The sequence below is a fragment of the Siphateles boraxobius genome, unplaced genomic scaffold (assembly GCF_051911475.1).
Source record: "Siphateles boraxobius isolate OS27281-9 unplaced genomic scaffold, OSU_SipBor_1 111, whole genome shotgun sequence".
Taxonomy (NCBI): domain Eukaryota; kingdom Metazoa; phylum Chordata; class Actinopteri; order Cypriniformes; family Leuciscidae; genus Siphateles; species Siphateles boraxobius.
In genome coordinates this window covers 440,001-463,370 of record NW_027508713.1, presented here as the reverse complement: position 1 = coordinate 463,370, position 23,370 = coordinate 440,001, and the positions used below count along the sequence as shown (strand labels likewise).

Genomic DNA, 23,370 nt, shown 5'->3' with positions numbered 1-23,370 from the left:
TGCACGTTCCTACTAAACATAAGATAAACAGTCAACAATTTACAAGCAATTTCACAATTATAATAGTGTAGCATGTCAAATAACCGTAAAATGGCAGCGGGTTAACATTTTAAATGTTAATATGACAACACATTATAACATTGTCTGAGGAACTAGCACGTTAGCTTTCTGACATAGATTATCAAATAACATTATCTGGTGCACATACAAACTCGCAGGATTAATACACAATCATAATAATATCAACAACATTATTACCGTGCATGTTTCTACATGAAATAAGAAATAAACTCACTTTTCTGCACGAACGCACACAGCTTTGAAGTTTACAGGATCGTCGTGACTCAGCGCGTGCGGTGTATAAAGCGCATGATCTTAAAGGGGACGTTGCATGGTTATCAGTAAAGTGAAAGACATGTACCCCCTAGTGTTGAAACATGAAAGTGCAGTTAAAGGGATAGACTTTCCTACATACTGTATGGGACGTCCTGTATTAAACCTGACTGTTGTTTTTTTTCTACTTATTAGAAATTAAGTATTTATACACCTCTAAAGTCCATTAAAGTGACATATCTCCAAAATGCTGCAGTAAAATAGTTTCATATTAGGTGTGCATATTGTATGGGACGTACTGTATTAAACCTGACCATTATTTTTTTCTACTTATTAGAAATTAGTTATTTATACACCTCTAAAGTCAATTAAAGTGACATATCTCCAAAATGCTGCAGTAAAATAGTTCCATATGAGGTGTGCATACTGTATGGGACGTCCTGTCTTAAACCTGACCATTGTTTTTTTCTACTTATTATAAGGGAATTTATACACCTCTAAAGTTCATTAAAGTGACTTAACTCCAAAATGCTGCAGTAAAATAGTTTCATGGTGTGCATACTGTATGGGACGTACTGTCTTAAACCTGACCATTGTTTTTTTCTACTTATTATAAGGGAATTTATACACCTCTAAAGTCCATTAAAGTGACTTAACTCCAAAATGCTGCAGTAAAATAGTTTCATATTAGGTGTGCATGTCGGACGTCCTGTCTTAAACCTGACCATTGTTTTTTTTCTACTTATTATGAGGTATTTATACACCTCTAAAGTCCATTAAAGTGACATATCTCCAAAATGCTGCAGTAAAATAATTTCATATTAGGCATGCATACTGTATGGGACGTCCTGTCTTAAACCTGACCATTGTTTTCTCTACTTATTAGAAACGAGTTATTTATACAACTCTAAAGTCAATTGTAGTGACATATCTCCAAAATGCTACAGTAAAATGGATTCTTATTAGGTGTGCATATATGGGTCTTCCAGTATTAAACCTGACCATTGTTTTTTTCTACTTATTTCAAATGAGGTCTTTACAGCCCTCTGAAGTCAAAAATGTCCTATATTTGTTTTCATATGGGGTTATACTGTATAACCTACTGTATGGGACATTGAATACAAGAGAACAGTAATGCAATAAATGTATTTAGAAAGAGTGAATACTTTATTTTGTCTGCTCGTGCTGTAAACATTTACATAAAACAATGTCTTGAGATGTAACCTATAAAGAGAGAGAAAAAAAGAAACATTAGTCATGTTACTGCAAAAAAAAGGATACCTTAGTAAAGTACAAACATTCTCGAAACATGAAAAAGAAAGACAGAGAAAAAGAAAGAGAAGAGAGAGAGAAAGAAAGAGAGATAGAGAAAGAAAGAAAGAAAGAGAAGAAGAAACAGAGAGAAAGAGAGAGAGAGAGAAAAAAAGAGAGAGACATTGGCTCTCACAAATATGGGCAATTAACAAGAAAGAAAGAAAGAAAGAGAGAAAAGAAAGAAAGAAAGAAAGAAAGAAAGAAAGAAAGAAAGAAAGAGAGAAAAAGAAAATAAGAGAGAGAGAAACAAAGAGAGAGAGAGAGAAAGAAAGAGAGAAAGAAAGAAAGAAAAAAAGAGAGAGAAAAAGATTAAGTGAGAGAAAGAGAGAGAGAGAGAAAAAAGAGAGAAAAAGAGAGAAAGAGAGAAAAAGAAAGAGTGAGAGAAAGGAAAAAAGAGAGAAAAAGAAAGAGAGAGGTGAGAGAGAGAGAGAGAGCGAGAGAGAGAGAGAGAGAGAGAGAGAGAGAGAGAGAGAGAGAGAGAGAGAGAGAGAGAAAGAAAGAGAGAGAGAGAGAGAGAGAGAGAGAGAGAGAGAGAGAGAGAGAGAGAGAGAGAGAGAGAGAGAGAGAGAGAGAGAGAGAGAGAGAGAGAGAAAGAAATAGAGAGAGAAGCCCCTTTCACACAGCGCGTTGATCCCGGGAAATTGCCGGGAAACTGCCAGAACACCTTCTGTGTGAACGCAAACGCGACCCGGGATTGATCCCGGGATCGATGCCGGGTTGGGGACCTATAGTAACATTGCCGGGAAAGTCACTGGCAGTGTCAATGAACCAAAGTCAAACGACAGGTCACAAATCACAGGTCACTTTATCCGTGTATTTTCCGGAATCTCTGTGTGAAAGGGGCTACGGAGAGAGAGAGAGAGAGAGTGTGAAAGGGGCTAGGGAGAGAGAGAGAGAGAGAGAGAGAGAGAGAGAGAGAGAGAGAGAGAGAGAGAGAGAGAGAGAGAGAGAACTCAAGCGTGTTCTCTCTCTCAGCTGTTTCTGAAATTACCGTACTCATAGTAATAGGCGCACATACCCTATTTTTTGGCGGCTGGCTTGACCGTGAATGTTCAAACCGCGGCTGGCTGGACCGCAGTACTGCAAATACAGTCTCGAAACCCGGTTCACCCGAGACGTGAGTAGAGCATCCTATAATTCACTTTAACCAATTATTTCAATACCTGGTATTAGTTTATAGATGTTAACCACGAAGCCAGTAAAGGATGGTGAAGAAAAAATATAGAACATGGGAGGATTTTTTTTGCGTCCCCCCCGAGAAACTTTGCTTTTCTCTCGTGTCAAAGAACACAAAAGTTTTGCTAGGCGAAGTACCGCAACAGGTTTTGCGAGAGAAGACAAAAGAATTGTCAAATAATTTTCCACCACCATGTGGCCTTATAGGATTTCCGTATGTTAGCCTACTTCCTCTTAGAAAAAAGTAGGCTACTAAAGCTGCCATAGAGGCGATGTCATTAGAAGAACCTTTTCAAGACTGTCCAGTGTCAGCTTTTGTAGGCTACCTTTATTTCTGAGAGGGATTGTTCTGAGGAACAAGGTCCTGTAGTTTATGAGCAGTGCAAGTCTGCAACTATTAGTCTTTGAATCCTATTTATATCATATTTTTCTGTCCCGATATTTGAAACATTCGTCCTCATTAATAGGCTAATCAGAGGATTGTGTGTTGCAATATTTTTTTGCACGTTTCCTGGTTTCTGCGCGAGCGGATCGTTTTACTTTGATCAAAGTTCGCACACACATTAACTCAGTTTTTCCTTTCAGAGCAAAATAATAACAGGACGAAGCAGAGTCACGTCTCAAGTTCTCGCTGGTGGGTGATTTTATTGTATGAATGTTAAAATGTAGGCTAATTTGCGGAAATAAAATTGGCATCATTTAAATGAAACTGCTCAATATTCGACTGGATTTGTAGAGTGGAAGTAAGACGGAAGAAAATAATATGCAACAATGTAACGCATTGGCCTACTTTTCTTGTAGAAATAAAATTGTAAAATTGTTTATTCTTCGCAAAAATGTTATTTTAAATAAGGGTAGCTACAAGTAAAGTTTAATTTTGACTTGAGTAAAGCACAAATCCTCCAAAATACTGATAATCAAGTAAAATTATTTATTTTACTCTGCTTTTTCCTATGTATATTAGCTAATGTTATAATTTACTAAATGGTTAAGCTAGTTATTTTTAAAAGTATATCAACATTACAGACATATGTAATTGTAATAGCCTACAGAAAAAAAATGTTTTGTCAGTTCTGCCTAGAAACTGTATTTCATGTGGTACAATCTACAATAACTGGTTTTGTTGAGAATGAAATAAATGGTTTAAGATTACTGATGATAACTGAGTTCAACCATGTAAAACTGGTTTTACTGAAGCATAACTGTCAGTTGATAACCGGATTTTCCTCCAGGATAAAATTACTTAAGTTTGATATAATATTTTTTTGTTTTATATGAAGAAAGTCATTTTCCTTATTGATGTAATACATTTAAAAAAAAAAATTGCTCATAACTGATTTGACGGAATTTTTACTCGCAACTTAATTTAGTTTATTCTAAATAAATGAGTTTGATTGGATTGACAGTGTTGCTCATCATTATGCACTATGTATATAATGCGCTACTAAGGCAGGTGTCAGTCCTGAGCTTCATAAATTTATGTTGATTTTCCTAAAAATGTTTGTGTTTGAAAAAAAAAATATTTATGCTTCTTTCTTACTTAAAAAAATGATGGTAACAGTAGTTTCGGCTTGATTTCTTTCATGGAATCTACTGGAATAAATCAAGTAAAATCAACTAAATTACTCTAAATTGACTCTAATGTGTGTGAATTAGAGTGACATCAGTGAATGATAACTATCTGTTTATATTTGACTTTTAGCTATATTGTACAATTAAAATACTTTATGCTGCTAGTACAATCACAGACTTGATACTATACTATCATTATAGCAAAGTTATTGCTCAACGACCAAACCAACATGTTTCATACTTTTAATACATGCAGTTATTCACAACCTAACCATAACCCCTCTTCTGCATAATGGTATCGATCAAAACTTAACAATACAATAGAAACTCTTTCATATGTCAAACATAACTGAACATTAAACATTAACAGATGTTTCCCTTTACTCAACAACATACAATAACACTTTCTTTCAACATTTCCTCTCCATTTCCAGCCATGTGCAAAGCATTCTGGGAACCTCTAAATAAATCTGCATAGTTGCGCTAATTCTCTTAAAATAAATAGGTAGCTTTTTTCCTTAATTTTATCAGCCTTATTGGTTCCTCAATTCAAGCCTCTAAACTGTGTTTGTTTCCTAAGATACATTAGGAAAATGTATCTCTTGGTTTTATTAGTGAAATGTTCTCAGTATTTTCTATACAAAACTGAACCACAATTTTCTGAATAAAATATACACAATATTCTTAATTATCATGTTAATGTTTTTTAAATGAAAATTACAAGACGAATGATTCATTTATTACAGTGAGGTGATCAGTGTTCCCTTTGTTTGGGCACTTGGACCTTCATTTCTATTGTTGAAATTCTCTCTATTATTGCAGTGATGCAGGCCGCCACTAAGGGGGAAAGTTGGGACGATTCGAAGGGCCCACACACTTCTGCCCAACCTCGTACTCTTTATAGGGTTTTTATCATATCCCTGCAGTGATGCAATAATCAATCACAGTTATTTGGTTTCAAAGCAAGAAAAGTAGTATATATATATATATATATATATATTTATATGAATGATAGATTTATAACAACTATATTTTATGTCAAATAATGATGTTCTAAAATTGTGTTGGTAACACTTATGTCATAAGCACCTTGTGAACCTTTTAATTGGATATAATCCCTCTATATTTGGGACAGTATTTTGAAATTGATCATGTTCGAGTCATACAGACTTCAACATTCAGCATGCGAAACACAACAATGGTAACAATTACATTTGATTTAAAGTAAATTATCAAGTACTCTCAGTTATTTTTTAGTTTCAGAACTCTTGTGTAAGTGAAGTAAGCATTTATTTGTACAACATACTATACCTATTTTCACTCTACTTGTTTTTTAAGGCAATCGGTTTGCTTGCTTTTTAAAGCAAGTCTAATGGTGTGGTCACACACATTGATTTTAAGCATGAAAACTGATTTTAAATATAGTACTTGCATTTATGCTCTCCCACTTTCACTGCACCGGAAAACATTGTAAATAACCTGCAAACACAGAACTTTCCCATTTGGGTGTTTTTGGGGAAATAAATGAGAACAGCCTGGAAATGTTCTTTTTATTGTCATTTTTTGTATCCAATCAAGACTTTTCTTTCATTCCTTTTTCTATAGTGACACAAAATGGACATTAAAGAACTGATGAATGATGCACTTGAGGATCTTGTGGATGCAGACTTAAAAAACTTCAAGTGGTGCCTGATGAATGGTCTGGTACCAGACATCGAGCCTATTCCTCAATCAAAGCTTGAGAAAGCTGATCGGACCGATGTTGTGGATCGCATGGTAGAGAAGTACAGTGATCAGGCTGGGAACATCACAGTACAAGCGCTGCGCAAAATCAAGCAAAATAATCTTGCAAAGACCCTTGAGTCGAAACTTCAGGGAGGTAAAGAATAACAATTTATACTAGTTTAAGATTGAGGAGTAGTCGTTATTTTGAAAAAAATAAAGAGAAATATACATGAAATTGTACAGTTATGTTAAAATGATTGTATATAAAAATGTGTTTATTATAAATAATACAATAAAATAACCATGTGAATATTGTGCAATAGATCAAACAGAAAATTAGGTTGAAAATAAGGTTGTGATTCAATGTCATAATATTGTCATATATAAAAAGCAGTAATATAGCAGTATTAAAAATTGTATATATGCCCCTAAGATAGGTTGATATTTACGTAAAGTTGCACTCTAAAAAATGTTGGGTGAAACAACCCAGCTTTTTTTAGAGTGTACAAAAAAACTGTTTATGACGTGAAAACAAGCACCCTGAAACTGATTCTTCAGAGTCTTAATACTGTAGACTTTCATCATTCATAAACAGCTGCAGCTGCAGACAGATGTAGAGAATGTTGATATATTGTGATGTGTGTTTTCCTGACTTTAGTTCTGCCGTCTGAGCCGGTGGACAGAGGAAATAATTCAGTGTGTGTGGAGGATCAGCCCATCCAGGCCGACTGGGAGAGACCACTCAGCATTACTCCATGCAGACAAGAGTTTAAGAGCAGAATTCTCAGAGAAAACAAAAGTGATGCAAGTATCTCTGTTTCAATAAACTTTTGTGAAAACAGTACATTCAGGGATTGCCAGTCCTGCTTTTGGAGGGTCGCCGTCCCCCCGTCCGTAACTCAATAAATGAGTTACCATAGCAACAAATGAAAGAGGGAAAAATGAACAAAGAAAACAGGAAATGATGAAGTTCAAACTTTAAGTCTATGATAGTGAAAGTTAAGAAAGAAAAGAAAAATCTTAATCACTTTTTTATGATTTATTTTATATTATTATTAGTTCAGGGGACTCCATTAGTGTTTTAATTCTGCTAATACTGATGTTTTCTCATAGGTTTATATACCAAAGGAGAAGTCTCAGAGGAAACGTTTAGCTCTGCTGATCACCAACATACGATTCAAGCACTTACCATACAGGCAAGGAGCCGAGAGAGACGAGGAGAACATGGAGTGGCTGCTGACCGCTCTGGGTTACAGTGTTGAGAAATGCACAGATCTAACTGGGCAAGTGCGTATACAACTAGTGGACTTCTAGTATTGATATAGAAATGGGAACAAATATTTTACAATGCATTATATACTATGCATTTCTTTAAAAAAAATAAAAATTTTATTGACAGGAAATAGCTGATAGAGTCAAGAACTTCGCTGCACGTTCTGAACATCAAGACTCGGACAGCACCTTTGTGGTTATGATGTCTCATGGGACGAGAATCGAAAATAAAGATGCCATTTTAGGTGTCAATTATGATGAGGGGAAATACGCCGATGAGTTCTTCTTTGTTGACGACATCTTCTCTCATCTGAACTCAGAGAAATGTCCTGCACTGATTGACAAACCAAAGGTTATTCTGATCCAAGCCTGCAGAGGAGGTACAACATTACTGATACAACTCAACTACTCTTATCATACTGCTATTTCTCTTTGTACACTGTATTTATCTTTTCCCTGTATTTACTGTAATATTGTCATATATATCATTAACCGTTTCTCTGTCCAGAACACAGAGGCGGAGTGGAAATACAATCAGACGCCATTGTGCACATAGAGAAAGACTTTGTCTGTTTTAAGTCCTCCCTCCCTGGTGAGTGCTCAGAAAACACTGATTTCTGATGCAAGATTAACTTAGCTCACACTATTCATTTTCTTCATATTCAGAAATAAAGCAACTGTTGTCCTTTTTTTGAGAATGTTACTTTAATATCGATTTACACTTTGAAGAAGGTGAACTGATGAAAGCATATGAAAGTCTGTTCGTGTTGGCCAGTGTTTCAAAGTTTGGGTTGCTTTGTGAAGTTCTTCAATCTAGCAGTGTTTTTTCTCCACAGGTATCTATGCATACAGGGATCCTGTCGAAGGAAGTTTTTTTATCTGTTACATCGTGGATGTGTTCTGTAAACAGGCTTACGTTGATGACATTATGGAGTTGTTCAGGAGGGTAAATGTTAAAAATCCCATTTAAATTGCTAAAATTAAATTAAATACTGCTAAAATTAATACAGGAGTTTGCTTCTTGTCACAATTAAATTTGATCTTTTTATTATAGGTCACCTTACGCATGGAGAAAGACCCACGATTCACAGGTCTGGAAAAACTAATGCCGTGTATCGACAGGACTTCCCTTCCCAAGAAACTCTACCTGTTCCCTGGACTCTGAGGATGTGCAGTGGAAAATCAGTCTAAGGCAAGACACCTGAAATCTACAAAAGAAATGTAGATTTCAGATGCTCACTGGATATAAACCCAACAGATCACTCAGATCATTAGGATCACATCGGCTAGAAATACCAAGGGTTCACTCTAAGCATGGCGAGTCTGCTTTTAGCTACTATGCCAGCCGCTGCTGGAACAGCTTCCAGAAGAGATCAGATGTGCTCCTACAGTAGTCACATTCAAATCCAGACTCAAAACACATCTGTTTAACTGTGCATTTACTGAATGAGCACTGTGCCACTGTTCGTCCGACTGTTTGTACTGTATTTTATTTTATGTTTTAATTATTCTGATTTCATTTGATTATTTTAATTTCTTCTATGTAAAGCACTTTGAATTACCATTGTGTATGAAAAGTGCTATATAAATAAACTTGCCTTGCCTTGCCTTGCCTATAGAAACTTTAACAAAAAAGCTAAATAGAACAAAATCTCAAGACCCATGAACGAGTGTCTTACCTTAAATCGAGTTAAAAGCATTTTAAGCAATAATGCATTCAATATATACAGGCAGTTTATTGCATGCAATTATCATGTATAATAATTTTACTCTCATTTGATGACATTTTTTTAATATACTTTTCTATTTTCATAATGCTATATTTACAATTGAACTGCTAAGGAGTCCCCATCCAGAATTTAACTTATTTTTCTTCTTTTTATATAACTTTGATAAAAAAGCAAATTAATCAATAAAGCTTTTGTAATTTGTTTCCATGCCTTTGTCTTTTCTGTGGAACATTTGACATATGGGAAGAGTCAGACTCATTTTAAATATATCAGACTGAATCTGATATCGCTTCATAAAAGGAAAACTAACAAAACTCTCCTGTTGCTAAAATAAGCTTTTGTGTAGCTCTCTCAATACCCTCATTGCTGACAAAATGTGTTTATAAAACAAAAATATATAAACAGTAATGTCAAATATCAAAGTACCAACTAAGAATTGAATAGTGTTTAACACAGTGAACCAAAAATGACTTTACAGCAAAACACACCTGTTGTGTTGCAGAATATCATCTAAAATTTAGATTTAGATTCTAAATTGATCTTATTTCACGGCTCTATGAAATGCTTGATTCTGATTAATCAGTCGGGATATTCTGAGGTCAGTTATTCCTCTGTAATGAATTGGTCTGCCACACTTAAAGGGATAGTTCACCCAAAAATGAAAATGCTGTCAGTAATTACTCACCCTCATGTTGTTCCACTTGTTGAACTATCCCTTTAAGAATATGATAATTACATTAAAAAAGTGGTTGAAAACTAGACGGATCCACACTTCGAAAATCCACTGTAAATAGAAGACCGTCCGGGGACTTCTGGCATACTCGTTTCAACGTACTATGCTTTGGGACACACTTATTCTAATCTCACACACTGTTTAGGATGGATAATGTGGGCATTGAGATGCAGGGAGAGATTGATCTTCTGTACAACTGTGGAGCAACATAAAGAACTGTGGGATATTGTGGAAAAGAATAAAGGATTGATTAATTTTCTAAGATCGTTCTGAAATCAGTGCACTGAAATGATAAACTGCTGTCTTTCAAATAAGATAGAAGTGGTTGACGCTTTGTAATTTATATTTATTTTACATTTAGTATATAAGAAATAATGTGAAAATTTGTATATGCAAAACAATAATGCAATTTTTTTTTAATAATCAATGTAACTTTATTTTACTTTTTTTTTACAAATCTCTACAGAAGAATTTGTGGAATTACATATGAATTAGATACTGATAAAATGATATATTGATATAAATGCGTATGATTTAAATTTGCTGATTGCTAGCGGTAGATGAGAAATTATTATAGCATTTGCCTTTCTATTACTAATCATAGAAAAGAAAACAGTTTAATACTTTTTCATATACCGTTTACTTTGTCTGATAAATTATTAGACAAAACTGTTAAAACAGTCACAGAACTGTTAAACAGAGACAGTAAATAAATGGGAGCTCTGGCTCTCGGGTGTTGAGGCATTTTACATCATAATAACATATAATTAGTCCAGGTATCCTTTTGTTTTACTGGTGTGATTTTCAGAAGTCTGTTATAAAGACTATTACAGTAAATTAACAGAGATTTCCTTTTCATCTGCCTTGTCTGTCACTCTTTCCTAACAAAATCCCCAACATAACCATGACAATACCAAAACAGATGATGCGCAATAATCGATATCTCTCCATGAATGATAGTTCCTACGAATAACGTTAGCTGGGCCGACATGCAGCGGGACGGACTGATCTTCTAGGATCATAAAGGGAAAGAGTTTATTGGCCAATGGCACTCTTTCAAATGCTGCAATGACGTGATTAATCCTGACATCAGAAAAGCTCAACTTCCTCCATCGTTTCAAACGCAACAGCTCCTGAAGCAACTCATAGCAATACTCAAGCTTTACTCTCACTATCTCTGGATCTACCATCATCTGCAATCTACACGATCCAGCCGTCATCTCTCTGTATGAGTCTCCATCACGTCTGAGACCCAAGAAGCCGTTTTCAGGGGTCAAAGGTTGTGTAGGAGGTTTTCCCTCCAATCCAAGACACACTCCGAGGCTCCAGTGCCGGCTGTTTCCCACTTCAATATCCCATGTGTGTACACCATCACTGTATCCCACACTTCCCAACACCATCTGGTTCCTGTGCAGAGGAAGAGGGTTTGGTTCGTTCTGCCGATGAAAATATGAGGTCACAGAGGTCAGATCATCTGACACAGAGACGTCTGGTGGAGATGTGTTTGGGTTCAGGATCACAGGATCTGGAGAGATTAGAAGAAGAGATCATGTATGTTGAGGATCTGAGGAGAACAGGGAATAGTCACGTATGTTGAGGATCTGAGTAGAACAGGGAATAGTCATGTATGTTGAGGATCTGACGAGAACAGGGAATAGTCATGTATGTTGAGAATCTGAGGAGAAGAGGGAATAGTCATGTATGTTGAGGATCTGAGGAGAACAGGGAATAGTCACGTATGTTGAGGATCTGAAGAGAACAGGGAATAGTCATGTATGTTGAGGATCTGAGGAGAACAGGGAATAGTCATGTATGTTGAGGATCTGAGGAGAACAGGGAATAGTCACGCATGTTGAGGATCTGAGGAGAACAGGGAATAGTCACGTATGTTGAGGATCTGAAGAGAACAGGGAATAGTCATGTATGTTGAGGATCTGAGGAGAACAGGGAATAGTCATGTATGTTGAGGATCTGAGGAGAACAGGGAATAGTCATGTATGTTGAGGATCTGAGGAGAACAGGGAATAGTCACGCATGTTGAGGATCTGAGGAGAACAGGGAATAGTCACGTATGTTGAGGATCTGAAGAGAACAGGGAATAGTCATGTATGTTGAGGATCTGAGGAGAACAGGGAATAGTCACGTATGTTGAGGATCTGAGGAGAACAGGGAATAGTCATGTATGTTGAGGATCTGAGGAGAACAGGGAATAGTCATGTATGTTGAGGATCTGAGGAGAACAGGGAATAGTCATGTATGTTGAGGATCTGACGAGAACAGGGAATAGTCACGTATGTTGAGGATCTGAGGAGAACAGGGAATAGTCATGTATGTTGAGGATCTGAGGAGAACAGGGAATAGTCATGTATGTTGAGGATCTGAGGAGAACAGGGAATAGTCACGTATGTTGAGAATCTGAGGAGAACAGGGAATAGTCACGCATGTTGAGAATCTGAGGAGAACAGGGAAAAGTCATGTATGTTGAGGATCTGAAGAGAACAGGGAATAGTCACGTATGTTGAGGATCTGAGTAGAACAGGGAATAGTCATGTATGTTGAGGATCTGACGAGAACAGGGAAAAGTCATGTATGTTGAGAATCTGAGGAGAAGAGGGAATAGTCATGTATGTTGAGGATCTGAGGAGAACAGGGAATAGTCACGTATGTTGAGGATCTGAAGAGAACAGGGAATAGTCATGTATGTTGAGGATCTGAGGAGAACAGGGAATAGTCACGTATGTTGAGGATCTGAGGAGAACAGGGAATAGTCATGTATGTTGAGGATCTGACGAGAACAGGGAATAGTCACGTATGTTGAGGATCTGAGGAGAACAGGGAATAGTCATGTATGTTGAGGATCTGAGGAGAACAGGGAATAGTCATGTATGTTGAGGATCTGAGGAGAACAGGGAATAGTCACGTATGTTGAGAATCTGAGGAGAACAGGGAATAGTCACGCATGTTGAGGATCTGAGGAGAACAGGGAATAGTCACGCATGTTGAGGATCTGACGAGAACAGCGAATAGTCATGTATGTTGAGGATCTGAGGAGAACAGGGAATAGTCACGCATGTTGAGAATCTGAGGAGAACAGGGAATAGTCACGCATGTTGAGGATCTGAGGAGAACAGCGAATAGTCATGTATGTTGAGGATCTGAGGAGAACAGCGAATAGTCATGTATGTTGAGGATCTGAGGAGAACAGGGAATAGTCATGTATGTTGAGGATCTGAGGAGAACAGGGAATAGTCACGCATGTTGAGAATCTGAGGAGAACAGGGAATAGTCACGCATGTTGAGGATCTGAGGAGAACAGCGAATAGTCATGTATGTTGAGGATCTGAGGAGAACAGCGAATAGTCATGTATGTTGAGGATCTGAGGAGAACAGCGAATAGTCATGTATGTTGAGGATCTGAGGAGAACAGCGAATAGTCATGTATGTTGAGGATCTGAGGAGAACAGGGAATAGTCATGTATGTTGAGGATCTGAGGAGAACAGGGAATAGTCACGCATGTTGAGGATCGGAGGAGAACAGGGAATAGTCACATATGTTGAGGATCTGACGAGAACAGGGAATAGTCACGTATGTTGAGGATCTAAGCAGTTCTTACAGGAGTGATCTAGTACTCACAGTAAGGGCAGACGTCCTTCTTCTTCTCCCACACTTGGTACTTCAAGTTGCCCAGATGTTTAGGAACATCAATAAGAGTTCTGCATCTGGGAGTGTATATTTGGGTGGTGATGGCGCAGTGGATAAGACACTTGCCTTTGGTGTGAGAGACCCGGGTTGGAATCCACTGTGAAACACCAATGTGTCCCTGAGCAAGACACTTAACCCCTAGTTGCTCCAGAGGCGTGCGACCTCTGAAATATAGCAATTGTAAGTCGCTTTGGATAAAAGCGTCAGCTAAATGAATAAATGTTAAATGTAAATGTTTAGCTCTAAACACACATCTCACACAATCAGTTTAAAGTTAATGATAAAATTAAAGTTAATGAATATTCTGAAATGAAAAAGGGAAATCAAAATACCTGTCCATAGTTCTTTGATAATTCTGAGAAAAAGCACAGAAGGACAATAATATTAGACCCTATTATAATTTAACAATAGACTATAACCACCAACAAAAGTATACAACCTCAACCATGTTGTTATTGTAATATTACATGTATTAACTAGAAATTCTAAATATACAATGTAATAAAAAGTAGGTAAATGTATCAGTTGCATAACTAAATGTTAAGACCCTTTTAACCCTTTTGTAGTCAGGTTGAATCAGTCACGGTACACAGCAAAATTCCCAGTGTTAAATGAACACTCCTGGTGTACATATAGGTCCAACTACAGGGTGTTAAAAATGAACACTGAAGCAGTGTTGAAGTTAATGAGATAATTAAGCGATTAATTAAGTGATGATTGGCCATTAGTGGTGACACCTAATGTTAATAAGAAGAATCATTGAAGGAAAGAGAAACAACAAGAACAGAAAAAAGAGAAACACAAGAAATACTGACTTCGAGCCATTACACATTATTGTACTTATTATTACCAGTGTGACTTTACTTCTGTCATACATCTACAAAAGTTATTGAGAATCAACAGAAGTTTAGACGGCAATGTTTTATGGAATTTTTCATTTCAAGCCACCATTATGGTGGTCAGTGTTTGTTTTAGTTGGACTCTTGAACCTTTTCAGTTTTTATTGTTAGTTTTTCTCTGGCTGCTCCAGCATTGTGTTTATAAAGCACATTTGTTATTGCATGAGAAAACCTGCTAACAATATGTTGTGATGATGACATTATCATTCCGTAGTGACCTGATTCACTGATGTCATACAGAGTCTAAATCTTTGACTATATGATTGATGTAGAGTTTTAGTATTGGCGATTGCAGCCCTGAGATTCTACAGTTTGAAATCCAACAGCAATATGAACAATTTTGAAAAATCTTTGTGCACTGGAGCTCTTGTATTTAGACACACAAACATCAAGAATCAGCATATGAATCACAACAATGGTGACAATAAACAAACTAGTGACACACAGATCAACTCTGAACATCACAAAACAAGCTATTAAAGTCATAACAAAACAATAGCAAAAAAAAACTTGCAAACAGGAAAAACAATGAAAATTACAGGACAATTCAGCTGTATAATTTATTCATACTGCAATGCATGATGGGAGCCATGGATGCATTTTGATTGGTGGCTCCCATCATGCACTGCAATATGAATTTTTCGTGCGATTGTCACCATTGTTGAGATTCACATGTAGATTCTTCATATCTGTGTGAGATTTTAAAACCTTCAGATTATTAAAGCACTGCTGGATTTAGCTACTGTAATGAATATAACATTTGTATAATCAGTGTATAATGCTGGTTGAGTGAATCAGGACACTACAGGAGTTTAATTTCATAATTTAAACATAACCATCGTGACCTGGGCTGTGTTACCCAAAAGCATTGAAAGCCTAACTTGATCATAGAACAATAACAACAAAAGGTCTGTACAATCAAATTAGGGCTTATGATGGTTTCAGGTAACACAGCCCATGTCACGGTTTCTCTTGCAGTAATACATGTGCTTTATTAACACAGAGTTGGAGCAGCCAGAGAAAAACTAATGTTAAAAAGCAAAGAGTCCAGAGCCCAACTAAAGCAAACACTGATCGCCATAATGGTGACATGAAACGAAACATTCCATAAAGCATTACCATCTAAACTTCTGTTCAATATAAATAAGAATGTGTGTAGATGTATGACAGAAATACACTGGTAATAATAAGTACAATAATGTGTAATGGCTCGAAGTCAGTATTTCTTGTGTTTCTCTTTTTTCTTTTCTCGTTGTTTCTCTTTCCTTCAATGATTCTTCTTATTAACATTAGGTGTCACCACTAATGGCCAATCATCACTTAATTAATCACTTAATTATGTCATTAACTTCAACACTGCTTCAGTGTTCATTTTTAACACCCTGTAGTTGGACCTATATGTACACCGAGAGTGTACATGTGTACACTGGGGATTTTGCTGTGTAAATATTATGTATAAAATCAGTTCATTTAGATAAGGGGTGCCCATTCCTGTGTGTGTGTGTGTGTGTGTGTGGCCTGGTAAACCCTACATTATGATGGCAATATCTGAAATCCTTGTTCGTGTGGGGACATTTTTTGGTCCCCATGAGGAAAACAGCTTATAAATCATACTAAGTGATGTTTTTTTAAAAATGTAAAAATGCAGAAAGTTTTCTGTGATGGGTAGGTTTAGGGGTAGTGTTAGTGTGTGTGTGTGTGTGAGTGTGTGTGTGTGTGATGGGTAGGTTTAGGGGTAGGGTTAGTGTAAGGGAATAGAATATACAGTTTGTACAGTATAAAAATCATTATGTCTATGGAAAGTCCCCATAAAACATGGAAACACTGTGTGTGTGTGTGTGTGTGTGTGTGTGTGTGTGTGTGTGTGTGTGTGTGTGTGTGTGTGTGTGTGTGTGTGCAGACCTGCAGGAAGATGATGTCCTCATCCTCAATTTCTTCTTTCAGTTCTCTGACTCAGTCACAGAGAGACAGTATTCCTCCTTGTATTCTTCTTTTCATCTTTCCTCCCTTTTCTTTCTCTTCTTCATTTAGAGCTGTTATCCTGTTCTCCTCCTCTTTTCTGAGGAACTGATGGAGTTTCTCAAACTCCTCCCTGATTCTCTTCTCTGTCTGCTGAACTTGAGACTGGGGGAATGTTATGTGTGAAAGTGTTAATCATCCACACGCAAGACGAATTTAAAAAAAACATTTAAGTGTGTTATCCTACATGACAGATTTAAAACACAACATCTTCTTACCGAAGGCCGTAAGCATTTTCAATGCGATAGACTTTACTCCCTTTGTAAAACATACTGAAAAATTCTAGTAAAATTCTTAAATTACGATATCTGCTTCTGTTACTTCGATCTACATGTTCTTTGGAGAAGCTCCTCAGAAGTCAATATTCAATTATTATTTAGTGTTCATTAAATTAATTATTTTTTCATTCAATTATGCGTACAAAACCACTAAGTTAAATGTTGTTTAGCATTTGGGCGGGTTGTGTACTGTTCTAAAGTCCTCAGTTGGGTGTGACCTGAGAAGCTATTTCAACTTTTTGTTTTTTTTTTGTGAAGAAAACATATGTGAAATTTCTGTTCAGTTATTTTTATGCTAAACAAACCTCACCTGAATGTACCTGGAGATTTTGTTATCTTGTGCTGTACCGTTCTGTAATGAGCCCAAAGTCTTTTCAGCTGAACGAAGATCTCTTTTCATTTGACCCTTTAAAGGTAAAAACACATGCAGTCATACACAAATTCATTTAAACCTATTTGATTTCTTTCGGGAATTAACTGGGCTGCCATGCTTAAGCATTTAAAGAGATAGTTCACCCAAAAATGAAAATTCTGTCATTATTTCCTCACACTCATGTCATTCCAGACCATTAAGACTTTTATTCATCTTCGAAACACAAATTAAGATATTTTTTATTAACCCTGAGAGATTTCTGTCCCTCCATTATCAGCTACGTATACCACTTTGACATTTCAAAAAGTTTATAAAGAGATTGTAAAACTAATCCATATGAATTGAGCTGTTTAGTCCAAACTTTCTGAAGAGACTCGATCGCTTTATATGATGAACAGATTTAATTTAGACTTTTATTCACATATAAACATTAATAAATGCATTAATGCACATCAGTTGTGGTAAACAGAAGTTCAAGCATGTCACTTGACGTGCAAGAACCAGTGAGTTTCATTTTCACAAACCTCGAACTATTGCCTTAAAAAAAGTGAAATAGGAAAAGTATGTTGTACTGACAAATGCTTAGTATAGTTCACAAGAGTTCTAGTAACTAAAAAATAACTTGATAATTTCCTTTAAAAAAATTTTTTTACCATAGTAGTGTTTTGCATGCTGATTGTTGAAGTCTGTGTGACTCAAACATGATCAACTGCAAGATTTTGTCAGTAGTATAGTCAATAGTAACAAAATTATAAAAGATAATTTGTAAGATATATATATATATATATATATATATATATATATATAGTTACTTTCTTTCATTTGAAACCAAATATTTGTGATTTCTAATTTCATTGCTACATCAATAGGAAGATAATTATAATTATATAATAATTCAACCTGCCTCAACCTGCGCCCTTGACGCACTTCCCACATCTTTTTTCAAAAATGTGTTACACAGCTTAGAAGCAGATCTCCTAGAAGTGGTAAATGCCTCACTTCTCTCTGGGAGTTTTCCGACCTCCCTGAAAACTGCTGTTGTCAAGCCCCTCCTGAAAAAGAGCAATCTGGATAAGACCATATTAAACAACTATAGACCGATCTCAAATCTTCCTTTCATAGGCAAGATCATTGAAAAAGTTGTGTTCAATCAGCTGAACAAATTCTTAAGCTCGAATGGATACTTTGACCATTTTCAATCTGGTTTCCGACCGCACCACAGTACAGAGACCGCGCTCATAAAGATAATAAATGATATTCGCTTAAATACTGATACAGGCAAATTATCAGTGCTGGTACTACTCGACCTCAGTGCTGCATTTGACACTGTCGATCACAAAATACTTCTTGACAGGCTGGAAAACTGGGTGGGGCTTTCTGGGATAGTCCTAAAATGGTTCAGGTCATACTTAGGAGGCAGAGGTTATTATGTGAGTATAGGAGACCATAAGTCTGAGTGGACATCCATGACATGCGGAGTCACTCAAGGCTCAATTCTTGCGCCACTCCTATTCAACCTGTACATGCTCCCAATGAGCCAAATAATGAGAAAGAACCAAATCGCTTACCACAGCTATGCAGACGACACACAGCTCTACTTAGCCCTATCGCCCAACGATTACAGCCCCATTGACTCCCTTTGCCAATGCATTGATGAAGTAAACAATTGGATGTGCCAAAACTTTCTTCAGTTAAACAAAGACAAAACTGAAGTCATTGCGTTTGGAAACAAAGATGAAGTTCTCAAGGTGAACGCATACCTTCAGTCTAGGGGTCAAACAACTAAAAATCAAGTCAGGAATCTGGGTGTGTCTCTGGAGTCAGACCTTAGTTTCAGTAGTCATGTCAAAGCAATAACTAAATCAGCATATTATCACCTGAAAAATATTGCAAGAGTTAGATGCTTTGTTTCCAGTCAAGACTTAGAAAAACTTGTGCATGCTTTCATCACCAGTAGGGTGGATTATTGTAATGGACTTCTCACTGGCCTTCCCAAAAAGACCATAAGACAGTTGCAGCTCATACAGAACGCTGAGCAGAACCAGAACATATGAACACATCACACCAGTCCTCAGGCCTTTACACTGGCTGCCAGTTACATTTAGGATTGATTTTAAAGTATTATTACTGGTATATAAATCATTCAATGGCCTAAGGCTTCAATACATTGCAGATATGCTCAGTGAATATAAACCCAACAGATCACTCAGATCATTAGGATCACATCGGCTAGAAATACCAAGGGTTCACTCTAAGCATGGCGAGTCTGCTTTTAGCTACTATGCCAGCCGCAGCTGGAACCAGCTTCCAGAAGAGATCAGATGTGCTCCTACAGTAGTCACATTCAAATCCAGACTCAAAACACTTCTGTTTAACTGTGCATTTACTGAATGAGCACTGTGCCACTGTTCGTCCGACTGTTTGCACTGTATTTTATTTTATGTTTTAATTATTCTGATTTCATTTGATTATTTCTGTATTTTATCTTTTATTCTAAACTGTTTTAATTATTCTGAATTCTTTTGATTATTTTAATTTCTTCTATGTAAAGCACTTTGAATTACCATTGTGTATGAAAAGTGCTATATAAATAAACTTGCCTTGCCTTGCCTATAAATAAAATTGAAGTGCCCAACCAAATGGACCACTGATCACCATAATGATGAGTTCAAACAAAACATTTGAGGACAATCAACATTAAATGAAGTCAGCTTGTGTGATGTTTTCTCATTTTTTCAGTTGTATTGACAATTGAACATTTAGGATGACTTTGGGAAATCACTGAATGCAAACAGAGAAAAATAACGGCAGAAATGGAGGAAATGGGAGAAAAGTCTATTGCTTCGCGTTTATATTTATTTATTTTGCCTGACAAAATGTCACTCAAATCAATCAATTAATCTTTACTTTGGTTTTCTGAGTAAAAAGGCCATATTATGTGATTTTTACAATTAAGTAAAACTAAAACGTTATTTATGCCACTGCTCACGGTTTGGATCGACACGAGGGCGAGTAATTAATGACAGAATATTTAATTTTGGGTGAACTATCCCTTTAATAGTAACATATTTATTTATGATCTGCGCATGCGTACTCACCTTGCGTTGTCGTACAGTCTGTTGTAGCGGTGTGTCATTTGTGCTCATGTTTCTTACACTCTGAACATAAAACCTGTTCATCCGTTTGACAGAACAGCTCAATTTTCTCTCCGTGTATCTGACAAACATGTTCTCTCTCCCTCTCCTTCCTCGAGTTGTTCTCTCTCAGGTAAGACTCACAGGTGTTCCTCAGGCTCAGATTGGACACCGGTGGCTGAGGTGAAAGCTGTCGACAGACGGGACAGTTTCTGGATCTGCTCGAGGTCCAGTGATTATTAATGCACTGACGACAGAAACTGTGACCACAGCTCAATAACACAGGGTCTCTGAAGAGCTCAGTGCACACGGGACACGACAGCTCATCCTCAAGAGACATTTAAAAAGAGAAAAATTAAACTTTAATTCACTGCGAACAAAAACACTCTTTTAAGGGAAAAGGATGAGGACAGAGAAAACAAAACACTTTTTTATTTTAGTACAGCCTCTGCTAATGAGGAAATGACATGTCCAAATTTGATTGGAAGAAAAAGTTGGGGAACAACAAAACGTTTGTAAATATTAGTACAAAAGGAGGCGCTGTTCTCTAAAAACTCTCAGATACACGTGCAAAAGCATGAAATAAAAAAGATTTGTACTTATTGGCAACGTAGGCTACACAATTTTTGAAATATTTACACGTCTGTGAGTAGATTCAATCCAATTATTTTATTTGTATAAATAAAATAATTGGATTGAATAGTGCTTTTCACAATATGGTTTCAAAGCAGCTTTACAGAAAATGCATGTGTCTACATTAGGTTAGGCTACAATTTAGAATGATCCGTTATCATCAGAGGTAGCTGTGCCCAATATGTAGGCCTATTTCAAAAAGGTACATACCAACAAATTAATCAGTTAACAAATTTAAGGCAGAAACGAGGTAATTGAAAACATTTTTACGATTTATGAACATAATGATTACAAGAGATTCAGTACTGTAACTGTTGCATGCTTGTATATTTGGCAGGAGTGTGTGTGTTAAGCCACGCCCACGAACTTTCTGGCAGATTCCAACAGAACAGCTGTTTTTCTTAAAGGGGCCGCCGCGAAATTAAAGGCGCACACGCGAGATTATGGGTTTGTCACTCATAACTCTAATACCTCTACCGTTTAATTACCAGATAATATAATTTATCTGGCATTTTCAAGATGATTGAGATAAGTGGATTTTTCGGACTTTTAGTGTGATACGATGTTTCCACTTTTAGTAAGAAACCCTTCCCTTTAATTCTCCTCCAGGGACCACCAAGAGTCTCTTCGTGTTTATGTCGGAGGGCATTAAATCGGCGATGGTCACTGTTCGCGTCAGCGCTTCGCGATCAGTCTCGCGGCTCCGCTTTTCTGCCTGATCTTCCGCTTTTCTCGGGCTCGTATCTCGTTCTCCGGCTATGCATCTGCTGTGTTTCTTTGTCCTGCTGCTCTGGAGCGGTCCGGTGCGCAGTTATTTCCCGGAGGAGCGCTGGAGCCCTGAGTCCGCGTTGCTCGCGCCGCGGGTTCTGCTCGCGCTGGTGTGCCGCAACTCCGCGCACTCTCTCCCGCAGGTCCTCGGCGCCATCGACCGCCTCAACTACCCCAAAGACCGCATGGGTGTATGGTGAGTTTGGCGGATTGAGATTATTTGGCGTTATTGATCAGATTTGGTGTTTTGCGCAATTACGCGTCTGACAGATGCGCGTCCACTGGACTGATGTTTTGCGTGTTAGCGCATTGGGTGACTGTAGGGTTTCCACAAATGAAGTGAGGGGAAGTAAACAACAGAGGCGTTTGTGTGTTGAGTGAGCTAAACTTACAGCAGCTGTGTTTACATGAGTGTGTTGAGATGAGATGTGATTGACGTGTGTTTGGGAATGAGAGAGAGGGAGGTTTGGATGTACAGTTTTGAGTCTCCCTGCTGTGGACTGTGTGTATGGAGGGGAATGATCGAGTTTCGACGTGTCCTGGACACACAGACACCCCTTCATGCCCCCGATCAGATTCTGCTCTGCCCCTTTTTCAGCCGACGTGTCTTTGTAACACGCGCCGCGTGAGTGCGCGTTGTGCGCGCGGATAGAATTTGTGAGAAAACAAGTCTTCTGCGTGAATGAGAGTCAGTGAGCGGAAAACTATCCCTGCGGCGACAGGGAGATTCAATTTATGAAACATCTTCTGAGAGACTTTATGACCTCCGCAAATATGCACGACATAGACATCTAATAAACGTATTAAATGCACGGTGAACTATTGATGATTCATGATCATTTAGAGCATGATGGAATTTACTGTTGTGAATAGAAAGAACAGCTTACGAAAAAAATATTTTGACACTAATTTGAACAAAAATTCCATGGAATAACATGTTTGATAAAATTGATAAAATGTTTGGCAGGGGCTATTTGGGCTAATTACGTTTAAATAGCTATAGATTCGATGTAAAAATTGCAGAATTTTATTTGGAATAAGTGTAAATAGTAGTTAGATGTTATTTATACTCGTAGATAGAGGCATATACTATTTGCACCTCATTGTTTACATTATTTACATGCATATGCAGGTTATGAGTTTCCTCAGCATCTCAGAGCTGCTCCATTCACAGTAAACTCTGATCTACATCAACTTTGAGTTTCCAATAACGTGCATTTGGGAACGACGAGATGTGTGTTTCATAGTGAAGTGTTGCACGGATTTCATTTACATGTGTGGAGCAGAAGCTCAGTTAACAAACCCCATCTCTAATATGAGTTTGGGTTTGGTTTGCTTATAACGTATAATATAATCTGCGTGTATGATACATCAATACAATACATGTGGTTTCTAAATATGCAAACTGTTCAGCGCAATTTCAAAATAAAAGTCAAACCCTCGTTTTGTTTGCATGTTTTGATGTTCACGTGTTCTTAGATACATTACAGTGGCTGTAGCATTTCTATCGTAATGAAGTGGCCAAAAATGAAAGATTGAGCAAACATTTGAATTAAATGTTGTTTAATCGATTACCAAAATAACCATTAGCCCTAGTCCATGTATTGTTAAAAATCATTATTTATTGAATATCTTCCCCTATAAAATTAAAATACTGCTGCATTCGATGCGTACATAGTTTAACATAAAATAAAGTTTGTATAATGTG

The 23,370-nt window shown here is 37.1% G+C and overlaps 3 protein-coding genes across 5 annotated transcripts in view; 2 read left to right on the top strand and 1 right to left on the bottom strand.

Annotated features, from left to right (window-relative positions):
- Nucleotides 1-2,590: 2,590 nt before the first annotated feature.
- LOC143706438 (caspase b-like) lies at nucleotides 2,591-9,329 on the top strand. 3 transcript variants are annotated; one of them, XM_077198362.1, is made up of 9 exons: nucleotides 2,694-2,764; nucleotides 3,409-3,457; nucleotides 6,001-6,274; nucleotides 6,779-6,924; nucleotides 7,234-7,407; nucleotides 7,520-7,772; nucleotides 7,901-7,984; nucleotides 8,229-8,338; nucleotides 8,447-9,329. In XM_077198362.1, exons 3-9 carry the CDS (start codon nucleotides 6,010-6,012, stop codon nucleotides 8,555-8,557), a joined length of 1,143 nt encoding a protein of 380 aa, XP_077054477.1. In that variant the 5' UTR covers nucleotides 2,694-2,764; nucleotides 3,409-3,457; nucleotides 6,001-6,009; the 3' UTR covers nucleotides 8,558-9,329. The 3 variants fall into 3 exon arrangements, with proteins under 3 accessions (XP_077054468.1, XP_077054477.1, XP_077054460.1); XM_077198353.1 differs by lacking the exon at nucleotides 3,409-3,457 and having other exon boundaries at nucleotides 2,591-2,764; XM_077198345.1 differs by lacking the exon at nucleotides 2,694-2,764 and having other exon boundaries at nucleotides 3,326-3,457.
- Nucleotides 9,330-10,374: 1,045 nt separating this feature from the next.
- Nucleotides 10,375-20,713, bottom strand: trim35-1 (tripartite motif containing 35-1). The gene is given in 9 exon segments (XM_077198759.1): nucleotides 10,375-10,820; nucleotides 10,823-11,380; nucleotides 13,490-13,567; nucleotides 13,570-13,593; nucleotides 13,889-13,913; nucleotides 16,360-16,581; nucleotides 17,065-17,160; nucleotides 20,226-20,256; nucleotides 20,258-20,713. Coding segments are annotated over 9 exon segments (1,488 nt in total). The 5' UTR covers nucleotides 20,602-20,713; the 3' UTR covers nucleotides 10,375-10,710.
- Nucleotides 20,714-21,311: 598 nt separating this feature from the next.
- The window catches only part of colgalt1b (collagen beta(1-O)galactosyltransferase 1b), a 21,231-nt gene continuing 19,172 nt past the window's right edge, over nucleotides 21,312-23,370 (top strand). The window contains exon 1 of the mRNA XM_077197752.1: nucleotides 21,312-21,858. Within this exon, the coding sequence (XP_077053867.1) occupies nucleotides 21,653-21,858 (206 nt within the window). The 5' untranslated portion in view covers nucleotides 21,312-21,652. The remainder of the gene's footprint in view (nucleotides 21,859-23,370) is intronic.

Bases quoted from the DNA above. Each gene is read 5' to 3' on its own strand.
- LOC143706438 (XM_077198353.1), top strand. From the start codon at position 6,010: ATGGACATTAAAGAACTGATGAATGATGCACTTGAGGATCTTGTGGAT. The intron at 6,925-7,233 runs GCAAGTATCTCT...GTTTTCTCATAG, and splicing joins TCAGAGAAAACAAAAGTGAT to GTTTATATACCAAAGGAGAA. The intron at 8,339-8,446 runs GTAAATGTTAAA...TTTTTATTATAG, and splicing joins TTATGGAGTTGTTCAGGAGG to GTCACCTTACGCATGGAGAA.